General features: G+C 35.2%; 1 protein-coding gene across 3 annotated transcripts in view; it reads right to left on the bottom strand.

Moving 5' to 3' along the window:
- LOC150104556 (alcohol dehydrogenase class-3-like) overlaps positions 1 to 26,121 on the bottom strand; it is a 46,119-nt gene that overhangs the window by 19,627 nt on the left and 371 nt on the right. Inside the window, exons 1-5 of one of the 3 annotated variants that reach the window (XM_090395768.1) lie at positions 14,238 to 14,363; positions 7,683 to 7,741; positions 3,674 to 3,775; positions 3,378 to 3,519; positions 2,961 to 3,048 (exon numbers count right to left, since the gene is read on the bottom strand). In XM_090395768.1, the coding sequence (XP_090251894.1) occupies positions 2,961 to 3,048; positions 3,378 to 3,519; positions 3,674 to 3,775; positions 7,683 to 7,703 (353 nt within the window). In that variant the 5' untranslated portion in view covers positions 7,704 to 7,741; positions 14,238 to 14,363. Of the gene's footprint in view, positions 1 to 2,960; positions 3,049 to 3,377; positions 3,520 to 3,673; positions 3,776 to 7,682; positions 7,742 to 14,237; positions 14,364 to 26,121 lie in introns of those variants that run through there. The other 2 variants (XM_090395770.1, XM_090395769.1) reach the window with 2 other exon arrangements.

Here is a 26,121-nt window from a genome sequence, read left to right as displayed (position 1 = left end):
AATGACTTTATGTGAGTATCTTCACAAAATGTCGTGAATGGACACTACAATGCGTTTGCAAATATTTGTGTGACGCGTGAAATCGGTGACGCATTCCTTCACTGACGACAGCTGACTTGAGTCGGATTCATGCCAAACTTGCCAAGTATGGTGAAACTATTCGTTTGTAATTCTTATCAAGTGGGAAAGGTACAAACTCAGAAAATTAGTTCCGGATAAACCCACAGATCAATTTGCTTGTTGCTGCTTGAGAACCTATTTTAGTTCTATATTAAATGGTTTATGCACAACAACAACAGCAACGAAACCTAAGCATCAACTGTTTAACAATGTAGGAGTCAATATTAACAGCTGCAATAATGTGCATCAAGAAATAGAGAAGGCCAATCACGGATAATTTGCAATTTTACGACTTCCGGAGTCTGGAATATTATGAAGGTTAATCAAAGAAAAATAAGCTATTTACCACCACTGTTAACTTACGATTGTGAAATGTGGTCAACAAAAAAGGAGAGGAGGAATAATCATATTTGAGAGGAAAGAACTGGGAAAAAAAAACATTTTCAGCTATCCTACAAATTAAAATATTTGACTGCGTGAACAAAGACAATGAGGAACTACAAGTCCAACAGAAGACCCCGAACATGACTGATGGGATGTGGTAACAAAAGACTTAAAGCTGAATACACACTTTACAACGGATGCGACTTATGATAGAAAAGTGCAGTGTTGGTGACATTAGGCCTAAATACTGTAATCCATTAAGCTGTTGACGTATGGAGGAATACCCGGTATTGTTCACGAGTGTTGCCATCATCATCAAATTCCTGCCATGAACCCTCAAGGGGTGTACAGGATATGATAGTACTACATGAAAAATTTACATCATTACTAACTTCCTATCTACAATTTTCCTCCAAATCAGTCTGTTACTTGTCAAGACTCCAACATTATCAGATCTTATATTTCTATCGTCTAAGTCACTTTGTACCTTATCAATCCACTTATATCTTGGTCTTCCTCTGGGTCGTTTTCCTGCCAACCTGGCAGAGAACACTTGTTTTGCTAATCTTTCTTCTCCATTCTGTTTAAATGACCATACCACCTGAGATTAGCTCTGCTAACGCATTCCTGGATCCTGACAATGTCAAGTTCTTTCCTAATATCCTCATTTTTAATATGATATTGCCATTGATGACCCTAATCTATCTTCAGTCTCTCTCTAGTCTTTGGTCAAATGTTTTACTTCTGACCCAACTCTCAGATCCACAAGTTAAGACTGGTTTGAACACTGTCTTATATACAGCTAATTTAGTGTTCCGACTAATTTCTCTCTTATTCCATATGAATTTATTCAATTGACTTCCTGCCATACCAGCTTTGTTGATTCTGTTGTCTATTTCCATATTTAATTTACTATCTTCATTAAAAATAAGGCCTAAGTAGCTGAAATGTGTTACTTGTTCACAGGTTCTCCGTTCACAACGCAGTGAATATTTTGCCTATGATTCTGCTTATTTTCATTGTCTTTGTCTTGTTATTGCTGACCTTCATACTATATCTATTACAACATTTGTTTAGTCAGGGAATCTTGCAGACTTTTTGCGGATTTATTTAGAAGTATAGCATCATCCTCATAAAGCATCTTCCTGTACTTCAATTCTAACTGCTGACTTACAACTCAAATAAAGACTAAGTATTGCTTGATATAATGCCCCATTGACACCATATAACTGTATCGTTTTGAATAGCTTCTCTCTCTTGGCACTTTGCCATAGGCCTTTTCCAGATCAACAAAACTTAAATACAGATCTTTGTTATATTCCCATGCTTTCTTAACTATTTGTCGTAAAGTGAAGATCTGATCCTGACAGCCTCTATTTGGCCTGAATCCATCTTGTTCTTCACCAAGTTTTTCTTCCACAGTTCTTCTCAACCGTTTCTCAAGCATACCTGCATAAATCTTGCCAGGAACACTCAGTAGGGAAATACCTCTGTAATTCTCAGATGCAGTTTTATTTCCCTTTTTATATATGGGTACTATGAGAGCTCTACCCCAATCATCGGGAATTTGTCCCTCTATCCAGGCTTTCTGAATTATGCAGTGCAGCCACTGTAAGACTTTTATACCACCAGACTTCAGCATTTCTGGTGGAATATCGTCTGTTCCTGCTGTCTTTCCACATTTCAAGCCTTTGATGGCTTTTTCTACTTCAAGTATGGATATGTATTCCTGACTATATGCGTGTTGAGTGTTTTTTTACCACCGTACTATCACTGCTTGTTTCATTTAGCAATTTTTTTAAGTAATTTCTCCATACTTTTTGTTCCATTTTCATGTTACCTTTATCATCTCTAATTTCTTTTACAACATTCCTTCCTCCATTTCTGAGCTTCGTCAACAACCTCCAGAACACTTGCCGCCTTCTTGATATTTATTATCTGTGTTCTTACCAAACTCTTCCCATGACTTTCGTTTAGCTAGTTTTACAGTGGTTAGCTTTCTAACGCAGGTAACGGGTGTTGCCTTCGTTGGCGAATTTTTGTGGTCCTCAGTATTCTCCGGTATAGTACGCCCACAGATACGAGACCCTTCGACACTTCTGCGCATGTCAAAAGAAGGAGAATCCATTCCCATAATGGGGTAATCAATCCGTATTGTGGGATGATGGTTTATTATTACACGTGCACGTGATTTCGCGTGTTGGTGACCAATTCGTACATCGCCTTATTTGTTTCTCCCCTTCAACACGAGAGGTTGACCAGCCAACCTCTCGTATATGGGCCCAACTACATAATTTATGTAGGATGAATCTAATAAATGTTATACCGATTCTTTTCCAGAGTTGACAAACTGAAATTAAATTATTTTTATTCCATGGCTTCATCAAATAGGAAACGTATGTACTATAGAATTACGTTTAAAATAAAATAAAAAATAATGAAAAGTGTAATCTCACCCGAAATACTTGCAAAAGTTGGTTTCCTCGTTGAGACAGAGATCGCATTCTCCACAGTTCGGAATCGAAATAGGAATTACGTGATCACCTAAACAGTTGAAAAAGTTCAATGATGCTGTGTAATACAGTTAATATGCTGATTTCATACACATCAATTACAATATATAAAACTAAGTTAAGAAAATACTTATCCTTTTAGCTATTATTTAAGGTTTAATGAAAATTGACATTTCAAATCCTACAAACAGTAACATTCCTTATGTTACGTTAGATAGAACGCATTTTTAATACATTTATGTTCACTCTGTCATTACCTTAATTGTAAGATCAGTTTTGAGTTGTAATAGTTAACTCTTGAAGCAGTGATGTCTATGGTTAGGTATCTTTGCTAGTGAAGAAATGGCCGTAATAACTCACCAGGCTTCAAGGAAGTGACCCCTTCGCCTACACTTTCAACAATTCCCGCGCCTTCATGTCCCAGTACCACTGGATATTGGTGTGGCTCAAGTCCTCCCTGCAGCATGTGAACGTCCGTATGGCACATTCCTGAAGAAACCATCTAAAAAAAAAAACAATGGTGTTGCAAACGTTTTAGTTATAGTGAACTCAAACAACTCTAACAGTAATAAGCACTGCTTAGTAAATGGTATTAACTAAAATTAATATATTTTCCTTTTAGACTACGAATATTTCTCTGGCAATCTCGACTTTACCTTAATTCGAACTTCCCCCGCTTTTGGGACAGCTATTTCCACTTCCTCTATACACATCGGAGCGTTTGCTTCCCAAACGACAGCAGCACGGCACGTGATTGGCTGAAATGAAACAGGCATATTAAATTTAATGTTTTCAAAACATTAAAAACATTCGTGTTCTCATAAAATAGAGGTATAATTTCTTTTATACATTGTTAAATTATAAACAGTGCTACGGGTGAAATGTTTTATAATGAACTACAAATGCTGAAGCGGGAACAATAATAATAAAAAAAAAGACATTGCAATTACTAGCAATAAGGTGTATGCTATGTTTTCGTTTCATTTATTTGAATGATTTTAACAATTAATGCAGCACCCTCCAATAAGAAAGTGGTGTATCAGTGTTTTCCAAGCTTTCACTACTCGAGCATACCTTTTAAAATTTGGGTAGCACGTGCGTACTTCACGTTGTAAGCAAAGGCAATCTGGAAGAAGTCGTATTTCATTCAAACACGAATAACTAGAAAGGTATTTATTTTTAACATTGACGTAGTAATAATTTACAAGCAAGTGAAACATTTCAGTCATACGGATGCAGTATTACATACAGCAGATACAAACATTATGAAATTTAAATATTCATTAATGAAAAACATTTCATGAGACTGATTTATTTAGCGAAGAGTTCAGACCACAATGTTCGAACTACCCGTATTTGCCGGTGTATAGGACGCACCCCCTTTTTTGTACACTTTTTTAGGAAAAAAACTATCACTGAATATTATAATGAATTTACAGTATTTCGATTATAAAGTAATAAGTAGGTCTACTTTCAACAAATACCTAACCTAGCTAGGAAAGGGTACCCACCTTTTAATCTTCTTCGTCAAAACCCAGAAATTCATCTCCAGAGCTAAATGAAGAGACATTGAGACCTCTTCTAAATCAGAATCTGAGTCCTCATACAACAAATTGTCCTCTGTACCGTCCAGTGCATTACTAATGCCACACTTCTTAAATGATTTAACCACTGTCTCAGTTTTCACAGCATCCCATGAAGCTTTGACCCACTCACAAACTTGCGAAATACTAGGCCTCTTCCTTCTTCCTGATGGCTAACCTCAAAATCTGAAGACTGCACCCAGTCTTCAGATTTTGGGTTCCACTTCTCCTTCATAAATCCCTTAAATGGTTTATTAATACAGACATCTAAAGTTTTATGTACATAACATCGTGAAATTTTTAGTTGAAGCTAACTAGTTAGACCTCCTGGAATTACAGCTAACTGAGTTTTCAATTCCTTGAGTTTATTTGTAACATCTTCTGTTCTGCGAGAACGAAACTGATCCCATACTAGCATGGGATTCAACAGTCCACCAGGGCGCCTAGACCAAATTTTGTCTATCCATAACTTCATTCTACCTCCATCCATCCAGCCTTTTGGGTGAACATGTACAAACACTCCTTTAAGCAGTTTTTCTTTGGGTAGCGCATTCCTTTTAAAAATCAACAGTGGCGACAATTTTGTCCCATCAGCACAGCAGGATAAAACAACCTTGTAGTGAGTTTTTTCGTGTCCCGAAGTTTTGACAGTAACACTTTTTTGTGCCCTTGGAATCAACAGTTTTGTTTGAGGGCACATCCAAAGTCAGCGGAACCTCGGTCATGTTTCCTATTTGTGCAAGTTTAAAATTTTCTCGTTTCCTTGCGTTAATGACGAATCGATGAAATTCAATCATTTTTTCTTCATATTCAGCTGCCATCTTTTGTGATTTTTCTGTTTTAGTCCGCATACATACATTGCTGGTTTCTCTTCATGAATCTTGAACACCCTGATGTTGATCCAGTAAAGTTGGCGATCCCTCTGTTAGTGGCTATCGCTGTCGCTTGATGAATAATCATTTCTGTAGAAATTGAAAGTCTCGCTTTTCTGTGGTCTAAAATCCAAGTATTCAGTTCGGCCTCAAGTTCTGGCCATTTTGCAGTCCCACTTCGTAGGTTATGTTTACCGTGAGTTGCTTTTTTCAAAATCCTCTTCCTGATTCCGCCAAGTTCTTATCATTTTCTCAATTGGGGGTGGCCCGAAATGCCTCTCTGCAGCCGTTTCCATGTTCTTTAGCATACGCAATCACACGCGGCTTGTATGCAATATTGTAACAATGCCGACGTTTTTCAGCCATAATTTGCCAAGAAATTTAGAGAAAATTTAACGGCAGAAATTTATCACCGTTCACAACAGCGACAACAATTTGCAAGTTTAAACGAACAGGACACAGCTGTGATCGTCGATGACAGCGCGTGCACTGAACCCTACGTCAGTGTTTCTCAAAGTGTGGTACGCCTATCCCCGAGGGTACGTGAAAGGTCTTCAGGGGATACGTGGCAATTTTCGGCTATGCATCATTAACGCATAGAATAAAATTCAACGTATCCGTGAAGTTCGAGATCGTAAAACGTTCCCGTTGTATCACTGAATAAGGTACAGAGACGTCTGCAGGCCGTGCAATATCTTTCTCAACAAACAGTGCAATTAGAGCCAACTGGGATAAAAACGGCAATAAATAACGAATCGCATGTCCCCCTAATTAATAAGTCGCATGTTGCCGGTGCAACATATGGTTTTGTTTGAGTGAACGTGTTAAAACGAAGAAATATATAGTGAATGTGTTTCAGATATTATATAAGGAATTCGGGTGAAGAGAATTAGCATTTCAACTCAACTGTCGGCTTGTCTTTGTCATTTAGTAGCACGATCTTTTGTTAATACCGCACCAAACGTATGAACACGGATGTCTGGAATTTGAGAAACACTGCTCTACGTAACTGGAATGCTGTCACACACACCGCAAGGAAGCAATAAAGAAATCGCGTAACTCAGAAAACAGAAAATTTCCAGAAATGAAAATAATAAAAAACTGAGTATCGGCGTGTATAAGACGCACCCTGTTTTTTAGACCTATTTTCAAAAAAAAAAAGTGCGTCTTATACGTCGACAAATACGGTATATGATGCAAACAGTTCAAAGCATGCGATAGAAAAGCGATTGCGCTGTAAAATAAACGCTGACCTAATGGAGATCGGACACATGCAAAGACTCACCGTTTATTTAAAACTTTTTTTTGGGGGAGGGGGGTATTGAAAACCTGCAATAATCCTGCACTTATCTACGACAACAGAAATATAAAAAGTAAACAAAAAAAAATGATTTTTTTTTTTTTTTTTTTTTTTTTTAAATGCGTCGTACCCACAGAGATCTTTTGCCCACTCCTGGGATAAGCGTGTCACACTTTACGAAACATGATAAATTAGCACCATGTTTTGGTCCTTGAACTGACAAGCACATTATTTTTAATTTGGATTCAGTAAGCATGGGGGGGGAATTCCGTGATTTATTTAAAATGTTTCTTGTGAATAAAGAATTTATTTATCGCGTACGTATTTGTTGAATAATGACAAATCTACTTAAAAGTTCACAACTATTTTGATGTCCGTCAGTAATTTGGAAATAGCCAGAAGCTAACATTAACATCGTTATTGAAATCAGCGCAATTGAGCGGTCGCTCGCATGATCTAAATTACGTAAATATGATTTCAAATAAGAATGAAGTGTAGGGTCAGATAATTTGCATGTATATAAGTAATCAGTTTTGTTTTCGTGCAATTAAGTGTTCGGTGCAGCTGTTCTACTTTACAACAAAATATTTACTTGAATGCTATTTTTTCATTTTCGATTCTGAAGATGCATAGAACCGATGGTTCTATGCATCTTCAGAATTTGTAAATTGATTCAGTTGTAAATTTATAAATTGATTCAGTTTTTCTTAAAGTTTGCATTTATCCCAAACTCAACCTCAATACATCCCCATGCTACTCAATGTTCCTTAGGCGCGCTACTCAATTTACGTTTATTTTCGCTTTCAATGTTTTCTATAATGTTGCCTAACTTGATCTGCGCTTCCTATTGAGATTTTAAATTAACATTGCTAAATAATTGGAAAGAGTTAAGCTATTCGCAAAATCTTACTTTTCCAGCAGTTGAAGTCATTTCTAATCCAGTTTCAAAATAACTTTTCTATATAATATCTGAAAGAAAAAATATAAAATTACAAATCAATTTCCAATTATACCATACGAATAAAATTTAAAGCAAATATAGATGTCTATTAATTTTTAAATAATTTATTATCCAATTTAAAGATGTCAAATTATTTTATCATGATCTATTATTATCTATAGAAGAAAGTAAAGCATTGATATCCGAACCAATCACGCTCAAGAGTGAAATGCACCCGGGGTTCCACACAACAGCAATACAACAACACTATTTCTTTTGCCCACTCCTGGGATAAGCTTATTTACTACATAATTCAAGGAAAAATATCCTCATAATTCGTCTTGCTCATTCTAATAACAGCTTCACAGACTGCAATGAAATCTCTACTTTTATTCTTCTTGTATACAAGGTTTGCTCTACAGAATCGAAAATTTTTTTTCCCTTAAAATAGAAACTGCAAACTTCAGTTCTCTGAATGAGACAATTTATTCAAGGAAATTATAGACCGTCTAAATAGCAAAGCTCTCGCCAACTGACGAAAGAATGCCATCTGCAGTGAAGGAAGTTTACTACACTGTTCACAAAATTCATATCAGAATACATTAGCATTATTTGGTCCTTCTCATCTCCCGAGTATTTTGAGATTGTTCTTACGTAAATAATAATTTACACCTGAAGTGTTGCTACGCATGTGAACGCCGTGATATTTAAATATGTTAAAGTTATCTGTTGTAAACGAAATACTTATGACTACTCTACCAGACTTAAATCAGTGGTCTCAATACTCATCGCTCTATTAGTTACTGAAGCCTAATATTGGGCATGGCGATTCAACACCACTCTTCTCTTCATTCTGTTGACCATTTCTGCCTATTATCTTTCCACAGTTTGTGAATACGAAGATTGTGTTCTGCATTATGGAATAGCTTATTAAATTCAAAACAGACATTTAAACTATTTCCTGCAACTAATTGCTTAGTAAGAGTTTAATAAACAGAAATTGTTTTTAATAAAATGGTGCCGAAACCAGCTTATCGTTTTATTATAATATAAACAGTTCTGCAGACCTTTGCTTAATATCAGGTGCAAGTCTCTCTCTCTCTCTCTCTGTCTCTCTAGAACCTCTGAGTTTGATTTCAGCCATGGATCCATGCGAAAGTCTTTAGGTAGATAACAATTTGTTTCCCGATGCGAAACTTCCTGCTTAGTAGAAGCCTGGGGATAACCTCCAAGTTCTTTTTTTTTTCCTTTTTTTTTTTTTTGTGTGTATGTGTGTGTGTAAAAGTGGGTTAGCCGGTGTTGTACGAAGTTTAACAGTTTTTTTTTTTAAAAAAAACAGTATTGAAAAAGAACAGCAAATATGAAATATAAGAAAAATGGATAGCACTTAAGGATATTACTGATGAAACAATAAAACATTGGTAGAAAAAATAAAGTAGTGGTAATGTTGAACTAAGGCAGAATGATATAAAAAAGCAAGAAAGAAAACTGCACCTAATAGACACCTACAAGGAAGCAGTATAAAAGAAAAATATAAAGCTAAGCGAAAAAGAAAAGCAGTGCGGAAAGAAAAAATGAACAAGAACACTGGAATAACCATCTCACAATATTTTATAATACATAAAGAATATCGTAATAAATTAAATTGGTTTAGATAAGCGGAAAGAGATTATTTTCAAGATATGTACCACAGAAAAGAATAAAGATAATATAAAGAAAGCTAACGATATCTGTGATGAGTAATGTAGTACTTTTGCAATACACAGGAAAGGACACAAACTGTTAAAAAATCAGCTGGGGCAGATTAGACAGAGAAATACAGAATATGTAGGGGAAACAATTCGAAATGCTGATATTTTAAACACAGTTTGATGAAATAAAAATGTCAAATAACTTGCACTTCTTAATCGCTTTTTTTCTGATTAAGAACTTAGGGCCTTTATGCTAAGAACGAGACTGAAATACAGAAAATCTACAGAGAAACAAATTTGCTTTGTACAATATTAAAATTGTGTACAAGAATAATTGGAAATATATTGGTACGCTCAAGCACATTTGTTCATTTGAGGTGGCAACGGCATGAAATTCACTAATTTCACAATTCGTATTTTAATCTCGATATAATACCTACTATCAAATGTCTTTAAGGACTTATACAACGTATAATTTTGTTTCTTATCCGAGAATAAACAAGGATTAAAGAAAAATAAAAGCGTCAACGGATGCCATATTTATGTTAAAGCAAATAATACAGAAATCATTACAGTATGCTAAATCTCATTATAATGTAAGGAAAGCATTTGGTGAAACAGTTAAAAGATAACTGTATGAAAATAAATATATCAAAACACATGACTTAACTAATTAAGAAAAGATACGTAAATAACTATTCATTGCACAAAAGGAACTAATGAGAAAAACTAAGGCGTAATACAACTAAACCAAATATAACAAACGATGCAAAGCAGTCAACTTCTAGTGAGAATTAGGATACGTTTTGTTTTTAATTTTGAGTAATTTCAATAATGAGACTGAACCTCTCATTAAGCACACATTTCCCTTATGAAATCAATATCTTACTAACCCGTGACAACTATACCTTCTGTCCCTTCACAATTCGACGGGATCAGTTACACAAGTTATCGAGTCCTGAACAGCAAGGCAGCACAATATTTGTTTTCGACGTGTTACATCTGGATTCGTGAAGTGATTGTCAGCACACACTCGCGATGTTTAGTAATGACATTTCTAACGTTCATTTAACGACAAGTAATAATCATTTACAACTGTCTTTAGTACTGCTGTAAGATTCAAGGACGTATTGAGTAAAAACGAAGTTTCTATCTCATTTGCTGAACAGACCTAACCGTGGTGGCACTAAATTTTTTAATTATCAGCTCAATTAAAAATTAAAAATGTCCAGGCGCCTGGACAATTCATTTTTAACGGATTTTCCATGACACACGACTGCTTATTTCCTTTCGTCACAAAGAACTTGACTTAAATATATTTTATAGGCATAAAAAACGTTCTTGCAGCAGTTGTACATCTTGCTTTAAGATGTCGCTGTATTTGTTATCGTCGATAGGCCAATGCTCAAAAACTGCTCATAACTTCCTAGCATTTCTACACCTACCGTCATTTTAAATTGTTCCTATTTCTTACTTGAAACGTGAGATTCCTTTATCTTTTGTAAACAGGTTTCCTGCCTTCCTCCACAGTGGATAATAATACTCATAAATATTAGTGTTTTCCAACATTTGTCCCTTATTAACTTCCGTTACTAATTTCTTTCGTCATCGTGTACCATGCCGTGATGGTACTAAAAAAACTCCCAATTTAACAATTCGATATCGCACCGTTCAGTTCACGTTGCGAGTATGCATATTCAGGGACTAATTTTAATTTCCACATGTACTTACTGATCATAATCTGTCATGCTCAACGAAGCGCAAAACCTTATTTAGTAATAATACAGCATAAATATTTAAATAACAATGTATAATTAAATATTTCCATTTTACGCAAAGCTTGATATGATCTTCCACTGCCTTTAGATTTAAAAAAAAAAATACAGTTAAGTCACAAGAATGCTCTGGTCTCCTGTCCACCATGTGAATTCACGTTGGTTTGCTGATAGATTCATTAACATACTTCATATGTTATACATTTCACTTAATGCAGTAGTCCAACAATTTATGACCACAAGTTTATTCAAAATATGATTAAATGGCTATTCAAGTGTTTTCATCTGAAAATAGTGAATCGGCAGAGTGCTGTTAACTTTAGAGATTACTGCTGCAGCAACCCCTTTCGGTGATAACCTAAATATTAAAACGTATCCAATTTTAAAGTATTACCAATTTAAGTATTACCAATGGTGAAACAGAGACATGTAGCAAAATCTTGTTAAAGAATTTACCAATCAGATTAAAACTTCTTCTCAATACCACCACCACCGTCATCTCTAACCTGAGAGTGGGTCACAGTTTAGTAGGATTGCGAGTTCTGAATACGGTCGTACATCATGATATATTTCCATGTCGCAAAACACTTACGTTCGGTTGAGTGCCTCAACTGCTTTTACCAAAACTCAGATGAAGATACAAAAGAGGGCTGCAAACTTGGTTTGCCAATGTTGTGGTCCACCACGATCAATCAACCAGAAAAATACTCTAAGTGAATTTTCCCACCACGAAAAGTGGAACTCCATTATGGTGAAGTTTATACGATGCTATATAGTCGAAAGGTACATCATCTAATAACAGCAGTCGACATTAATACCGAGAAAATTACAAGTTGCTAGCACTGGACATGATTTCCAAGCTCCGGCTGAACTCACTCAACGTCGTGCATAATAAGCCTTTTTTTCATATGAAGTTCTACATATTCTGATTTAGAGAAGGCCAAGACTCGAGAAAATTTTCCGTTCTTACTCGAGGACGCTACTGTATTGCTATAGCACCGTTTTATTATTGAGTCACTTCTTGTTTAACTGCCAGCTCAAATAAAATATGAGTACTTAAGTTTTTCACTTCTTCGCAATTTATGGAAAAATTCTTAACCGTACTTCGACCTGGGATTTTCTGATATTAAATTCTGTTGCTATGGCCGCTATTCAGTGACAGATCTTCAACCTCAAAGTCCATAATTGAGACCTATCAGTGTATTTGACATTATCTAAACTGTAATGGCCGGTTACAGTAATTAAACTTTTATATATATATATATATATATATAGGGTGTCCCAAAATTCACGCAAGATTTAAATTTAGCGCCATTTGCGCGGTAAAGTGTTGCCAACGAGAAAAAAAAAGACAGCATGACAGTTGACAGTTCAGGGTTATTAAAAATGACCACACAAGGCATCACGGGTCCATTCTTCTTCGAAAATGCGGATGGTAAGTCAATAACAGTTAATGGTGCTCACTATCGCGACATGATAATTCAGTTTTTTGTGCCTAAATTGCAAGATATGGATGTGGACGACATGTGGTTTCAACAAGACGGTGCCACATGCCATACAGCCTGAGAAACAATTCAATTACTGCATGAGTCATTTCCTGGTCGTGTAATTTCTCGTTTTGGTGATCAGAATTGGCCGCCCAGATCATGCGACTTAACGCCGTTGGACTTTTTTCTTTGGGTTTTTTTGAAGTCTAAGGCTTATGCCAAAACCCTTATGCCAAACACCCTCAGCCAGTGCAACCAATCCAAACGGATTGGTTGCACTGGCTGAGGGTGTTTTTGAGAGCCCATTGTAAATTATCGCCATTGTAAATTTTGCCAACATTGCGGTTTTGCCACAGTGGCAAAACCGTAATGTTAGTTGCTATGAATGTTTTCAATTTTCTGTGGGTGAAAGATTAACTTTACAGTCACGCTGCATTACAGAAGTGGCTTGAAAAAGTTTCATATTTGTTTGGTCTCTAGAACAGAAATTCCCGATTATATAAAAATAGCATTAAACATCAAATTAATAAAAAAAAAAAAAAAAAACGTAAAAATTACTAGCCTACCCAGGGTGCTAATGTAATACAGATTTACGGCCTATCATGGGTGAGAGTCACATAAAACCTTCATTAGGTATGCGTACCTATTTTTCATTTTGACATTGAAATCCCCAAATGTTTTTTTAACGAAAATTCAAACACCGCTAGCACTAAATTTCAGTATCGCACCTAAGTGCGTTTTCAGGTTAAGCATTTTCAGGCACCTAAGTTGCCTGAAAATGCTTAATCAACGTATTGGTACAGAAAAATAACCTTCCTTAATCGAGTTTAGTTCTTTAATTGAAATTTCTTTTAATGAAGCCACGCATCTTCCCCCCCCCCTCGCCCGCCACCATGTGCACCTAAATTACATTTCCTTCCTCATCTCAACAATTGTAGCAATGATATTAAGTGTGTGTGGGGGGGGAAGTATGGTGATTTTCTGATACCCTAAATCCAATATGGGCAGATGAATATATTTACCACGATTCCTCTTTTAGACATTGGCTGAAAGAAAGTTCAAATTGCCGATTGCACATGTCCATTTCAATCTTGCTCTCCCATGTCTGAATACAATTCGTTTTCTATCATGAAGGAGGTTTATTTGGAATTTTATCCTCCTTTACTGGAAATAGTGGATTATTTCTCATTGCTTATCATGAGAGTGTGTCGAAACCTGTAGGTTAACTGAACGTTTACCTCAAAGGTGTGTCACATCTCTTTTCTTTACAATTTTCGTAGTGACTGCTTGCAGTGCTTCCTTTGGGGCATTATTATGTAACTCGCGTGAGTATATTACCAAACGTAGTCATTTGTTTTTATTATTATTATCGAAAACTTTGCATTTCATTGCCGGGGAAGAGGCTAAACACTAACTTTCTTTTGTTAATATGAACTACAGCAGGCAGTCGAGATGCTCAAGCTCATTACAAACGAAAGTGTAATAACAGACATCTGGAAACTAATTTTATTAATCGATCATACATGACGGTAACAGAATCCTAACAATAATAAAACTGCCTATTATTCTTACCTTTTCCTTCAACTTGCTTCCGCAGCATATAATGATTACTTACAAGCATTTAGGTTGAAAAATATAAAACAAGCTTATCAGCGATGAATATCGAACTTTGTACGCACTTGACTAGGAACATTTAACATTGATCGTTCGAGTGGAAGAAACAAAAGTAAGATTTATCAATGGAATGGTTTCAGTTAAAGAAAACAATTACCGCTCTAAGGGCATTCGTAGTTTCAACGGATGGTTTCACTTCAATGAAGAGGGTGCGGAGTCAATGCTTATCAAAGATCTAAATGCGCGCAGTATCATGTTGTCTACACAAAAAAACTTCATAATAATAATAACGCACACATCAGTCAAGGAGCAGTAGGAGAAAGAGTAAGAGCAATTGCCGTTTCCTGAGAAATAATTTATAATGTAGGAGGTGAACTTTTTCGGTTTAACTAAGAAAGGATTTTTACACCGCGAATACCCAAGGAACTTGGCATCAGCAAAATCTAAAAGCAAACGCACATAACATCAAGTGACAGTGCGATGACTGAAGGCATGTTCGACCAAGTGATGATCTCCTAGTGCTTCGTTAACTCAACAGTTTCTGTAAAATGGGAGATAAACTACTAAATCCATAGAGAACGTTTTTAAAATTCTTTTATAGTGATCTGACTTATCAAATGTATTAACAAAACGTTGCTCAAGGAATACAAACCTTCCTAAACGTTGGGCTGCAGTGTCAAGGCAGAATGGACATAATGAACAAGCAGTTTTAATAAAATTGTAATTTTATTAAAATTACAATACGTCTTAAATGTATTTTGGTAAATAAATGTTTAACAACTATGATACAATGTTCAGCACTTTGGAGATGATCTCTATAGATTTCGAAGGTCATGTAATTTAGTCAGCAACACTTTCTTGGTTGAAGACTTTTACTATGCATTGTTTGGAAATCGGATTTCATTCAAATCTCACGAGAGGAATTTTCTAGACCTTTCTACTGTCAAGAGGAAGATTTCCACAAAAGACTAGGACAAGTGTAAGAACACATGTTGCTATGTAGGACATAGCATGATGAATTAGGTGAAATGGACTAATCTTCTTATTAGGCATTCAAGAAAACCAATTTATGATCGTAAGTGGACATTTTTATACAGGAAATAATGAACAAAATAAAAGTTGAGATAATTTGCTTCGTTCTGTCGGAGTTTAACATGTAGTCTTTCGGTGCTCGGAAAGAATTCAGCGATATTCGCAGACATGTGAGTGTCTTAATTATCATCATTACGTTTTTGTATGATATCAGGGATGTGTGTGTGTAGAGGAGAAGGATATATATCCTTTCTTAAAAGAAAAGTGTTAAATATTCGGTTTTGGAATTGAAAGAGAAGCCAAGTGTTCACACTTATCTTGATTCAGTTTGTCTCTCGCTGTCACAATTGTTTCACGAAATCGATGCATTTTTTTTAGTCGCTACATTTCTATTTTTGTTATTACTTATCGAAATTCTGCTTATTTTCTTGTTCAACAAATTCGTCAGAAATTATTTAAAACTTTTATTTTATTCATTTTATTTATTTAGAAATCACAGCATTTAGATGCTGTAATCTACTTTTTTTTTTTTTTTTTGGAAAAAAACTCCATAACGAAAAATAGGGTATGTTCGTAAACTGAATGCGTGTATAAATTTTGGTAGCCTGGTCTCCGAGAGGACAGCATTTCTGCCTTTCAATCTAAGCTGAGTTGCAACTTCACCTTAATGGTTTATGCACATCTTTAGGTGTAGTGTAAAACTATTTGCATATTATACGTCTAGTGTGTGTCTTAAGTTACCATGTTTGGTCTTTTGATCAGTTTCGCAATTTAGGGTTAAAGAGTTTGGAGATGTTATTCCAGGCTAAAAACGTAAGCCCACCACATGTGGGCTTACGTTTTTATTATTCAATGTGTACTGCTTCACACCATCTCATGGATATCAATGGCACTGAAAAAGATGAATTTTTATTTTGTTCATGCATCTGATTTATTATTCAGTTATTATAGATTACGCCAAAAGACTGCTTGTGCGTTTGTAAATTGTGCGCCTTCTCCGGCTGGTTCATATATGGCATCAATACTACATATGATGTGAACAGAAATTAGCGTCAAATTATTAAAGTTGTAAAAATAGAAGAATATACCTGAAAAATTTAAAGGCAAATTCGCACTGAGAAACTGTGTAGAAATCTTTTACATAAATGCAACAGTTGAAAAGTGAGTCAAAAAGTTCTTGTTTGACTGTTTAAAAAAATCTGAAGTTACCGCGAAGAACGCATTTCTACACATTTTCTGAATACGAAAAGGATGCTGGACATCAACATCTACGAAATTAGAAAAAATAAGCAAAAATAACTACTACGGTGGAGGATCTCCATCTCTTAACCATTCTAATAGTATTGTTTTATTTCATTAATTTTTTTTTTTTTAACGTCTACTAAATGTTCAGTCGAATTGTCCATGCCATAGTGCCTATGCCATCGGATCAATACAGCTGGCAGACACTTTGGCCTTCATTAGTTCTATTAACGTGTTGTCACAGTACTGTTGTGTTTAATTTAAAAATTCCATCCTTAAACAAGACATTTCAAGCACTGAGAACGAATAATAGTATATTTTATTTCACACAAGATTGTTGTGAAACGTCCACAGTAGGAGAAAGTTTAGTACTTTAATGGAAATTTATTTCATTTAGATAAATATTAAAGAGAGTTGCTGAAAGGGGACATCCCTGTCGGACTCCTTGGTTTATCTCTCTTGGATATGATATTAGGGACAACCATGTTTACAGTAAAGGAAGGGGCACTCCCACGGTCCCCTAGCTGGATCTATCCTCCTCTTCCTCTGCTTTGAGGAAGATCCATTCACTTTAATCGTTCCTGTAAGGCTTTATCTGCCAACTCTTCCTATTTTATGACTGTTATGCTATCAGAGTGCTCGAGGGCTATACGGCCTTCCATTTCTGGCCAATATTTATGTCTCCTCGAAAATCTACTCTTTCCCCTTCAATATACCTATTTCTCCTACGAGTTTAAATTTGGAAGAAGGCAAGTTCAGAAACCTTAAGATAGCAACCCTACCACTGGACTATCCCTCGCCAGGCTAGTAACCTGATATGGAGAACACTAATTTACTTCTAAGCCAATAGATAAAGGTATTCGAAAGGAGATGGGAAAGTATCAAGGGGGGGGTCTGCCAATTATATTAAGAATATCATTATCAGCGTAGTCAATTTTATGAAGGTTCTAAACCAGTTTTTTTCTAAATTATACTAATCTCTAAAACTACTTACTTTCAACACACCACCACCAGGGGGTGCTGATAGTGACAGTATACAACTTGGTTACACCTGCTTTCATTTTTGTATTCCATCGTGCCCCAATTTCTTGAGTGTTTGTTTTTTCTCTTTCTGATGGTAGTTACTCGTACAATGGACTGCACATTCCGATCCCTAATACTACGTGAACAGAAATATGATCTCTGAATCAATTCTGATTTTTCGATAGTTGATTTTTAACTAAGAATTACTTTCCAATGCCTTAAACTGGAAAGTAATGATTTTCTTAATTGTTTTAAGACGGATCACAGCTGGTTTTAAATAAGCTTAAACTTATGCAAAAATTTCATTTAAATCAGTGCTGAGAATAAAGTAATTTCATTAAGCTTTCTTTTCCATCCACTACTTTTTATTTTATTTTATTTTTTTTGCTTTCTTTCGATTATTTTTTTTATCATCATTAATTATTTTGAACGTTAGATTTATATTACCGCACCTAAAAAAATAGAAAAAAAAAACAGAGGGGAAAGTAGGACCTGATTAAAATTTATTAAGATAAAATCTACAGCGCATTCCTGTATATATCAAATCGATAAATGCATTTTATTAATGCTTTATTTCACAGTCCGGGTTAAAATATTTGAATCCAGGCGAAAACATGGTTTTTGCATTCACACACACACACACACACACACGTCTTAAGCCTACGGGGTCAGAATGTATCGGGGGAACGAGTTGCTTTTTGAGAATGGAGTATCAGTCGTGATTTTGTTGCACTATGATTGTTAGTCCATCTGATAGGAAGAAGAGAATTCAAAAAACGTGTTATCACACAGATTGAAAAGTGGATTAAAATCAAGCCATGCATTAAAATTTTTATCCAATAGATTAATGAAAAGGGAATAAATCTGTTATAATTTCGTACTAATAATCAGTTAAGCATAAATAATCCATCTTTTGATCAGAAAATATAAAATAACATGAGGGATACAACAGGATCAAAAAAATCAAATTTTTGATTAACTTTTTTAGTTTTTTTTTTTAATTTTTAACATAACATGAAATATCAGAAAAAAGGGGACATAAAAATTCTAACATCAGCAGGTATAGAAAGCATTCCTAAATTAGTACTTGGAAAGATGATTAGAAAAGGCATAAAATAATCAAATGGAATAATTTCTTCGTTCTTCCTGGAATAAGCCCGCATAAAAGATAGGATTATTCCAGGAAGAACGCACAAAATACATATACCAGAAACGACTGTTAGGTAAACTAGAAACAAGAAGACAAAAACAAGAAGGAAAAAAAATGGCCAAATTTTAAAGATATAACATGAAATAGCAAAAGAAGCAACCAGTCAGTATAAAAACTAATAAACTAATCACAGATGGACATCATGATAGAAAGAAGAGGTGATAAACTTAACGAAAGGAAGAAAAACTGCATTTCACAGGTCTACAAGATAAATCAAAACGCATCAATGCATGAAGAATATAAAAACTGTACGATAGTGAAGTAGTGAGAACCAAAACAATAGAAAAAAATCAGCTGAAATAGATGAGATACAGAATCGAGTATTAAAACACGAAGGGTAAACAATTAGATTAGTAGAATTGCGACATTCTGGATACAATACTGAAGGAAAGAAATATTCCAAATGACTGACAAAAGACCTAATAATACCGGTTTTCAAGAAAGGAGCAGAAAATCCAGAGATTCGTAGAATAAGTTTGGTTTGCACAACATTAAAATTATGCACAATTATAATTAGAAATATAATAATTTGAACTTTTTGATGAGAAACAAAGATTTAGAAAAAGTTTTATATGAAAGCAAATAGTCGTCATAGAATATCTCTCTTTGCAGGTGTTTTAACTAAAGCGTTTCATAGAATACATTTATAAAACATAATAAGCAAATAACTAATTAAGAATGTATATATATGCATAGATAATAGATCTACAATAAATGCAGAGCCAAATGGAGGAATTAAAATTACTAAAGGAATTAGATACTCATTAAGTCCCACCTTACTGAATTTAGCGGTGGATGAAATAAATTAAACAAAATGGAAAAGTGGGGAATACAAATTAAAAATGAAGAATTGGATATGCTGGTGATATCTTACTAGCAGTAAACGAAGATGATTTGCATTTCCTAAATACGTTCAATATTGCAGCAGAAAAGAGAAATATGAAGATATTAACAGAAAAGTACTAGAATCATTAGTTACTAGAGAACCTGTAATCATAAGAAACATAATTAACAATTAAACAAATTCGAAAGATAAAACAATGGAAAGAACAATAAACGTACGTAAATTTATCTACAGAAGTTCTTCGAAACAAGTTTGACGCAGCGCCATCTAGGTGCCAGAAAGAGAAAAAAAAAACTTTTTCCCAACATTCTCTTTAGATTTATTACATGTACTATTGAAACATTGCAAATTTTAGAATATTGCCAGAAAACAAGCGCGTAAAGGAATAAAAACTGTTTTAAAACTAATTTCCTCCGCCTCGTAACCTTGGGATAGAAAAGCTTTGTAGAGACCACTCGATTAGTCTTAGCCGGATTTTATCTCGTTCTACTTGCTTAGTGATTCTTTTCCACCTTCACTACATTTTATTCAAAGAAATATTAAAAGATTCCCTTGAAACAAGTAAGTTTCATAAGTTGAATTCCAAAGTCACGAAGCACTCGAATAGGAAATAATATGCGCGAATCACTTTATAACACTATTTGCTACTTTGTGAATGGAAATCTTTCAGAGGGGAAAAATTCGATTACATTGACATTGTATGACAAATCGCGAACGGTAAACAAGACAAACAGACATAGCCAAACCACGTAGTGATATGGACGTGCAAAGAACACTGCACGACAATAACCGAGAATGGGAGTAGATAATTTATCCATATTACACACAGAGTATGAGATACCTTTTCGCCATGCAACAATTCTATAATGCAGTTACTGCTGTCAAAATTTATTATACCTAACGTTTTTCCCTATATTCATCATATTTCTAATATGTATTCTCGAGAGGTGTACAAGATATGACAATACTACATAAGTTTACATTACTAACTTCAGCTGAACAGTTTTCCTCCAATTTAGCCTGCTGTTTGTCAGACTCCAATGTTATCATATCGCATATTTCGATCTCATAACTGTATCGATTCATCCTCTTTCCGGCATCAAACACTTTTCTAACCATTCCTCTCCGATTCCGTTTAGGTGACTATTCTGCCTTTGATTAGATTTCACGCACACTCCATATCATTAAGTTCCTTAATATCTCCTGAGTTTCCGTAGCTCAGTCAGTATAGAAGAAGCCATTATGGTCGGAAAGATATGGGTTCAATTCCCATCAGTGATGCGAGGAACCCTTATCTGGTCTCCTTCGACAAAAGTCGAGTTAGCCGGTCTCATACGGGGTTAGGTTTTTTTTTTTTTCGAACGCTAACTCGGGTTTTTCGCCCCCCAGAATAGGCAAATGGGCCCTGTGAACACGCATGGATTAGTCATGGGTATGTCCCAGCCATATGCAGGTCCCGAGCCCGGATAAAATCGGAGTGAGTAAAAAACCTCATCAGGAACACTTTGTTGGGCATCCTACAAAGCCACCTAAGGTTGGAAAGGACTGAAAGAAAAAAACCACCACCACAATATCTCATTTTTAATATGGTTCTGCCATTGATGACACCTGTTGGTTACAATAAAATTTTATCCAACAATTCCTGTTAGCGTAGCAAGTGCGGAAAGAAGTTTTTCCAAGCTCAAACTTATTAAAAATTATTTGAGAACAGCAATGACCCAAGAAAGATTGGTTGGTCTAGCAACTGTATCGATAGAGGTGGACATAGCATATAATTTAAATTTAGAAGAGCTTATAAACAGTTTTATTGTGCAATATTCCCATAGAACAGACATTTAATTAATATTATTATGTAATCGTTTTGCATTAATGTTTCTCTTGTAATAAAAACAAAACAGCAAGTGGAGATTTTCTTATATTTTTGTCTTATAATCCATCAGGGGCGATATTTAGTTGTTTGCCTCAGGGCGCGATCTAATCTGGCGACGGCCCTGATCCCACCACAGTGTTCATATTTCCATCTCCAGCCTGTAAAACTTAAACAACTTTCTCTGATACTCAAGTTTCATCTTTGTCAATCACTATTTCCAATTCTACTCATTTCTTTCGTCTCAAAGGTGGAGATTGTGCACATTCTCGCTCTGATGTACCATTCTGGAATATTCAGTTTAGGATCTCCTGACTATGACTTCTTCCTTTGACGAAAATTTCTCTGTCCTATCACTCTCCGTACACTACCACCTATTTTAAACTTCACTTCAAGTTTTCATTCACCTCAGTCTAATTTAACAGAGAAGTCAACTTTTTGGGATATTTAAATTTAATCTACCGCTTAGTAGTCCCGGTAGATTGTTTCAAATATATGTGACTAGCACGAAATACCTTAACAGTCTTCAAGTAGTCCAAAACAAAAGGCAAAGTCATCGTGAAACTTTTGTTCTTTAACTGCCCATATTCGAAAGGTCTACTTGGAATCACTAAGAAACTAGAAAATACTCTGGGAACAGAACCGTCGTTGTATTCGACAGTATTTACTATACAAATGAGAACCTCCGGTAGCTTTTTACTATAAAGGGGGGGGAGCCAGCTACTTTTACTGAATAATCACGTCTTCTCCCAAAAAAATTAGCATTCTAGATTTTACACACCGTTTAGTGGCATGATGGCAGTCACGTGTATGTATAAAATTATTTTATTGATTTGCGTTCACGACGCAATTAGGCAATATAAACTGAACTTCCCTCTTATTCAAGTGTTGGCTTTTAGATACGTGATGTTATCTAAAATTCTTCTAATCTAATTCTTCAATAGTCCCATCTTTTTGAAAACATACCGAAACTAAAAGTCATCAAGTTCAGCATTCACAAGTTGGAAAATGAGTAGAACTGGAGTCTGATCTGTTATTACAATTCCTGTGTGTAATTGAAAAAGCAACATAAAATATGGTCTAATATTCTTACGGCCTAATTAACAGGATTTAACAAAAATGACAAGTACTTGAAGTATGTCACGACCATAAAAAGATTATATTATATTCGATTCTTGTTCCTTGTAGGTTTCTGTCCAATGTGACATCATTGAGTTGAAGTGGAAAGGGACGTTATTCTCATAGATGTGTGTGACCTCCTCTGTATGAGTTGTGCGAGTGTTTTGTTTTTGTTTGTTTTCAGTGGTGGCTTATGGGTAATGTTTTAGTATGGAATTCTGGGTGATGTTCAGAATATGGAATGTTCGGAATTTCTGTTGGGGATCATCTGTCATTAACATCACGTTGGTTTGAGTTTGTAATTCTGGGTAATGGTTCGTGTATGGCATTGTGGGTGATGGTTAGAGATAAGATTAGGATAAGTGACGTCACTGAGATGATGATGGGTAGACTATGGAATCCTTGGAATTTGCCGAGTATTCCTTTTACTTGATAGAAAAACTGTAGAATAGAAATCCTCAGTTTTTCTTCAGTATGAATAGTTTGTAAAGAAAAAGAGGAATACGTGAAAAATTGCACAGAAGAGCAAATTTATGATAAAAATAGTTCGGTTACCTTGTAGTGCGTAGTGATTTTTGACCTATCAGATCGAAGAGTGAATTTCAGTAATCCTCAAGAAGAAATATTCAAACTCAGATCAGTTCTTCCAAACCAACATGCCTTGAGACTTGTTCTCTGTTGACAAGGATAGTAGGGAGAAGACTCCTCCCTCAATGTTTGAACATCTGTCAGTGCAGCCTACCTTACTCCGATTTAAAGTTGAATATCATCGGTCAGCTACTATTTTTCAACAACTTTTAAAATAATGAAAAACATTAAATTCAATTTAAAAAAGTAAATCGCTTTGGGAAAAATGCGAAAAAAAAAGGATTCTCCTATTTCTTTTCCATTTCTATTGGCAGAATTGTTTATCCAATTTCAACTAAATTTGTGGTCTATTTTCCACATTGCTGTAAGGCCTCTGAGAAATTTAGTTCATTCAGACAAAAATCAAGAGGAGAGTAGAGAACAAAGTTCAGTTCATCGACATCACATGGTTCAACTGATTTGGAATGCAGATATTTCTTAAATTTCTTTAAAGAAAAAAAATCCGTCCTGTTGGCGCAAAAGGAAGAGAAAAGTATTGCCTGCATCCATCTCAGGCACATTCACAGGTCGCATCCTTTGGTTGTTTAGCATATTTCTGTTTCTGTGTGTTTTAGGCTTTCTGAACAAAAGTACAGTTAAGTAGTTAAATTTTTACTGAGAAATTAAACCTGATTAGACAAAAATAAAGGTCGGAGTTTGATTTGGAGGGAATTTCTTTCTCCTGAGAGCTAGTTCACATCATTAACTATTTACAAACAAATCTGAAAAATAGTTGTTTCTTTCATGTGTACCTTGACAATTTCCACACTGCTGGTCCAAAATGGGGGAGGAGTTGTAAAAGCTGTAAATACAAAAGCCACTGTAAGTAGTATTGTATGAATTTCGAGAATTTGTCCTTAACTGTGACAAGGAACAAACTCGAAAAAGTAAGTGATATCTCGTAAACATCTTTATACCTAAAAAGCGAGGCAAGTACTTAAAGGAGGAAGTTGGCTGAATTTAGAAGCAGCGACTAGGCTAACTTTTTTGAAGAATATAAATTGCCCTCTGAAATTCGAATTCGTAAAAATATTATCCTCTACATAACCGAACTGCAGTTAATATCCTGCTTTTCTCAGAAGATATTAGCTTTAGTAATTATGAGTTTTGTTTTATTATTTTTTTTTTATTTGATGAAATATAGAATTACAATAGAGACTACTAACGCCTGATCCAGTATTTTGCACTGCGCTGTTGCATCTTCTCTCCCACCAGTTTTATCTGCTTAGCATGAATAGTAAACCAAGTTTTTTCTGGAAATCTTGTCATGCCACCTTCATATAAGACTGCTAATTCACTTCAGTTGAAAAGCCCTTATAAAGTTACTCACGTCCTGAAGATAGTTTGCATCCGAGGTCTCTTCGATACAATGAAATGTCTCGTCCCGCTCTTTGCACGGGCGCTTTATTTTCAGAAAAAGTATGTTCATTCCCCATTTTACTTATTTCAATGTAGAAAAATCGACACAAAATAAATCCTGTTTACGACTATTGGCTCATTACAGCAAACCGATGCTAAACAGGAAGGACTAGCAGGAAGGTACAAAGTGGAACACTGTCGTAATATAATTTCACGTGCAATTTGAATAGTTTTTAGAAGACCTTGTAGATATGATTGCAGACTTAGCAAACACAAACTTATGAAACCATTTTATTCTTTTCATGTGGAGCCAATACAAGGATAACAAAATCGTGTTTCTTGTTGTTTTGCATTTCCTGATATAATATAAATCTACCGAAACTTTGCAGCCATATAAACAGAGTACAACAGTCAAATTACAAAGTTAAACAAGAAACCAAAAAAATATTAGACCTACTGAGATAATACGCATACCCTCTCAAGACCGATCCGTCACAACAACTTCCTTTAGTTAGAAACACGATAAGTTCAAATTTCGTCTAGGGCGTGAAAGTTTTAACTGAAATTTAGTTAGTCTCATACAGCGCGGTAGAATTTTTCCCTACCGGAATGTTTGGTTTTTCATTCCATAAGGCTGACGAAGATGTCCAAACTGTGTCATAGCATTAATTGGTTTCCATGAAGCCAGGATGCTTGGGGAAGATGAATCGAGTGTTGTAAGCATTTACTCAAGAAATACTATCACAGTAACAGGATACGCGCATTTTGCTTTCAGTAAGAATGTGCAAAGTTTGCTATTCATACTTTATATTTTGTCTTTTCACAAAAAAGGGCAATCTTTCCGATGTCTTTTTTTAAATATTATTTAACCTCTATATACGAGGGTAGTTCGTATCGCTCTCTGAGGATCTAATTTTGAATTTCCTTACAGAAAATTGTAATATTCTGACAATTATTTCTGGTGTGTGGAAGCGATTGTCCAATTGCAAAGGATCTGAAAGAAGGCGATCTTCTGAAACCGCACAGGATATCAATATTTATCAATTAGAACAACGCCCACATCCAGATATAGCGTATATCCACAGTGCATCCGACGCCATAAAGACGAAAATTATTTCCGTGATACAATTGGGTAAGGAGAAGTATGATAGGTATTGCGTGAATAATGGTTAGTGTGCCAATGTAGGGTGTACTGCTACGAGTCTTCTGACTCCATGGAGACACCGTTATAATAATAATAACTGAACGTTTTCTTGTTACATTTATCTCTATTGAATGTGCTACTTTTCCTTGAAGCCTATTTCAACCTCCGCGCTATGCAATTCTTAGAGATATGCTTGTAGTTATTTACCCCATGCCAGCTATTAATAATTCCCCGAAGCAATTCAATGGAGTATTTACGATCTAACAGCATTTTTATGATTTAAAAAAAAAATACTCAAAACTGTTATTAGTATTGTTATAAAAATGCAATTAAAATGTCAGGAACATTTTTACGTGGATATTTATTTGCGTTTCG

This window comes from Typopeltis vanoorti, chromosome 7, assembly GCF_054136105.1.
Source record: "Typopeltis vanoorti isolate ZY-2024b chromosome 7, IOZ_Tvanoo_1.0, whole genome shotgun sequence".
Taxonomy (NCBI): domain Eukaryota; kingdom Metazoa; phylum Arthropoda; class Arachnida; order Uropygi; family Thelyphonidae; genus Typopeltis; species Typopeltis vanoorti.
Note: the sequence above shows the minus strand (reverse complement) of the source record. Positions and strands in the feature narration are given on the sequence as shown.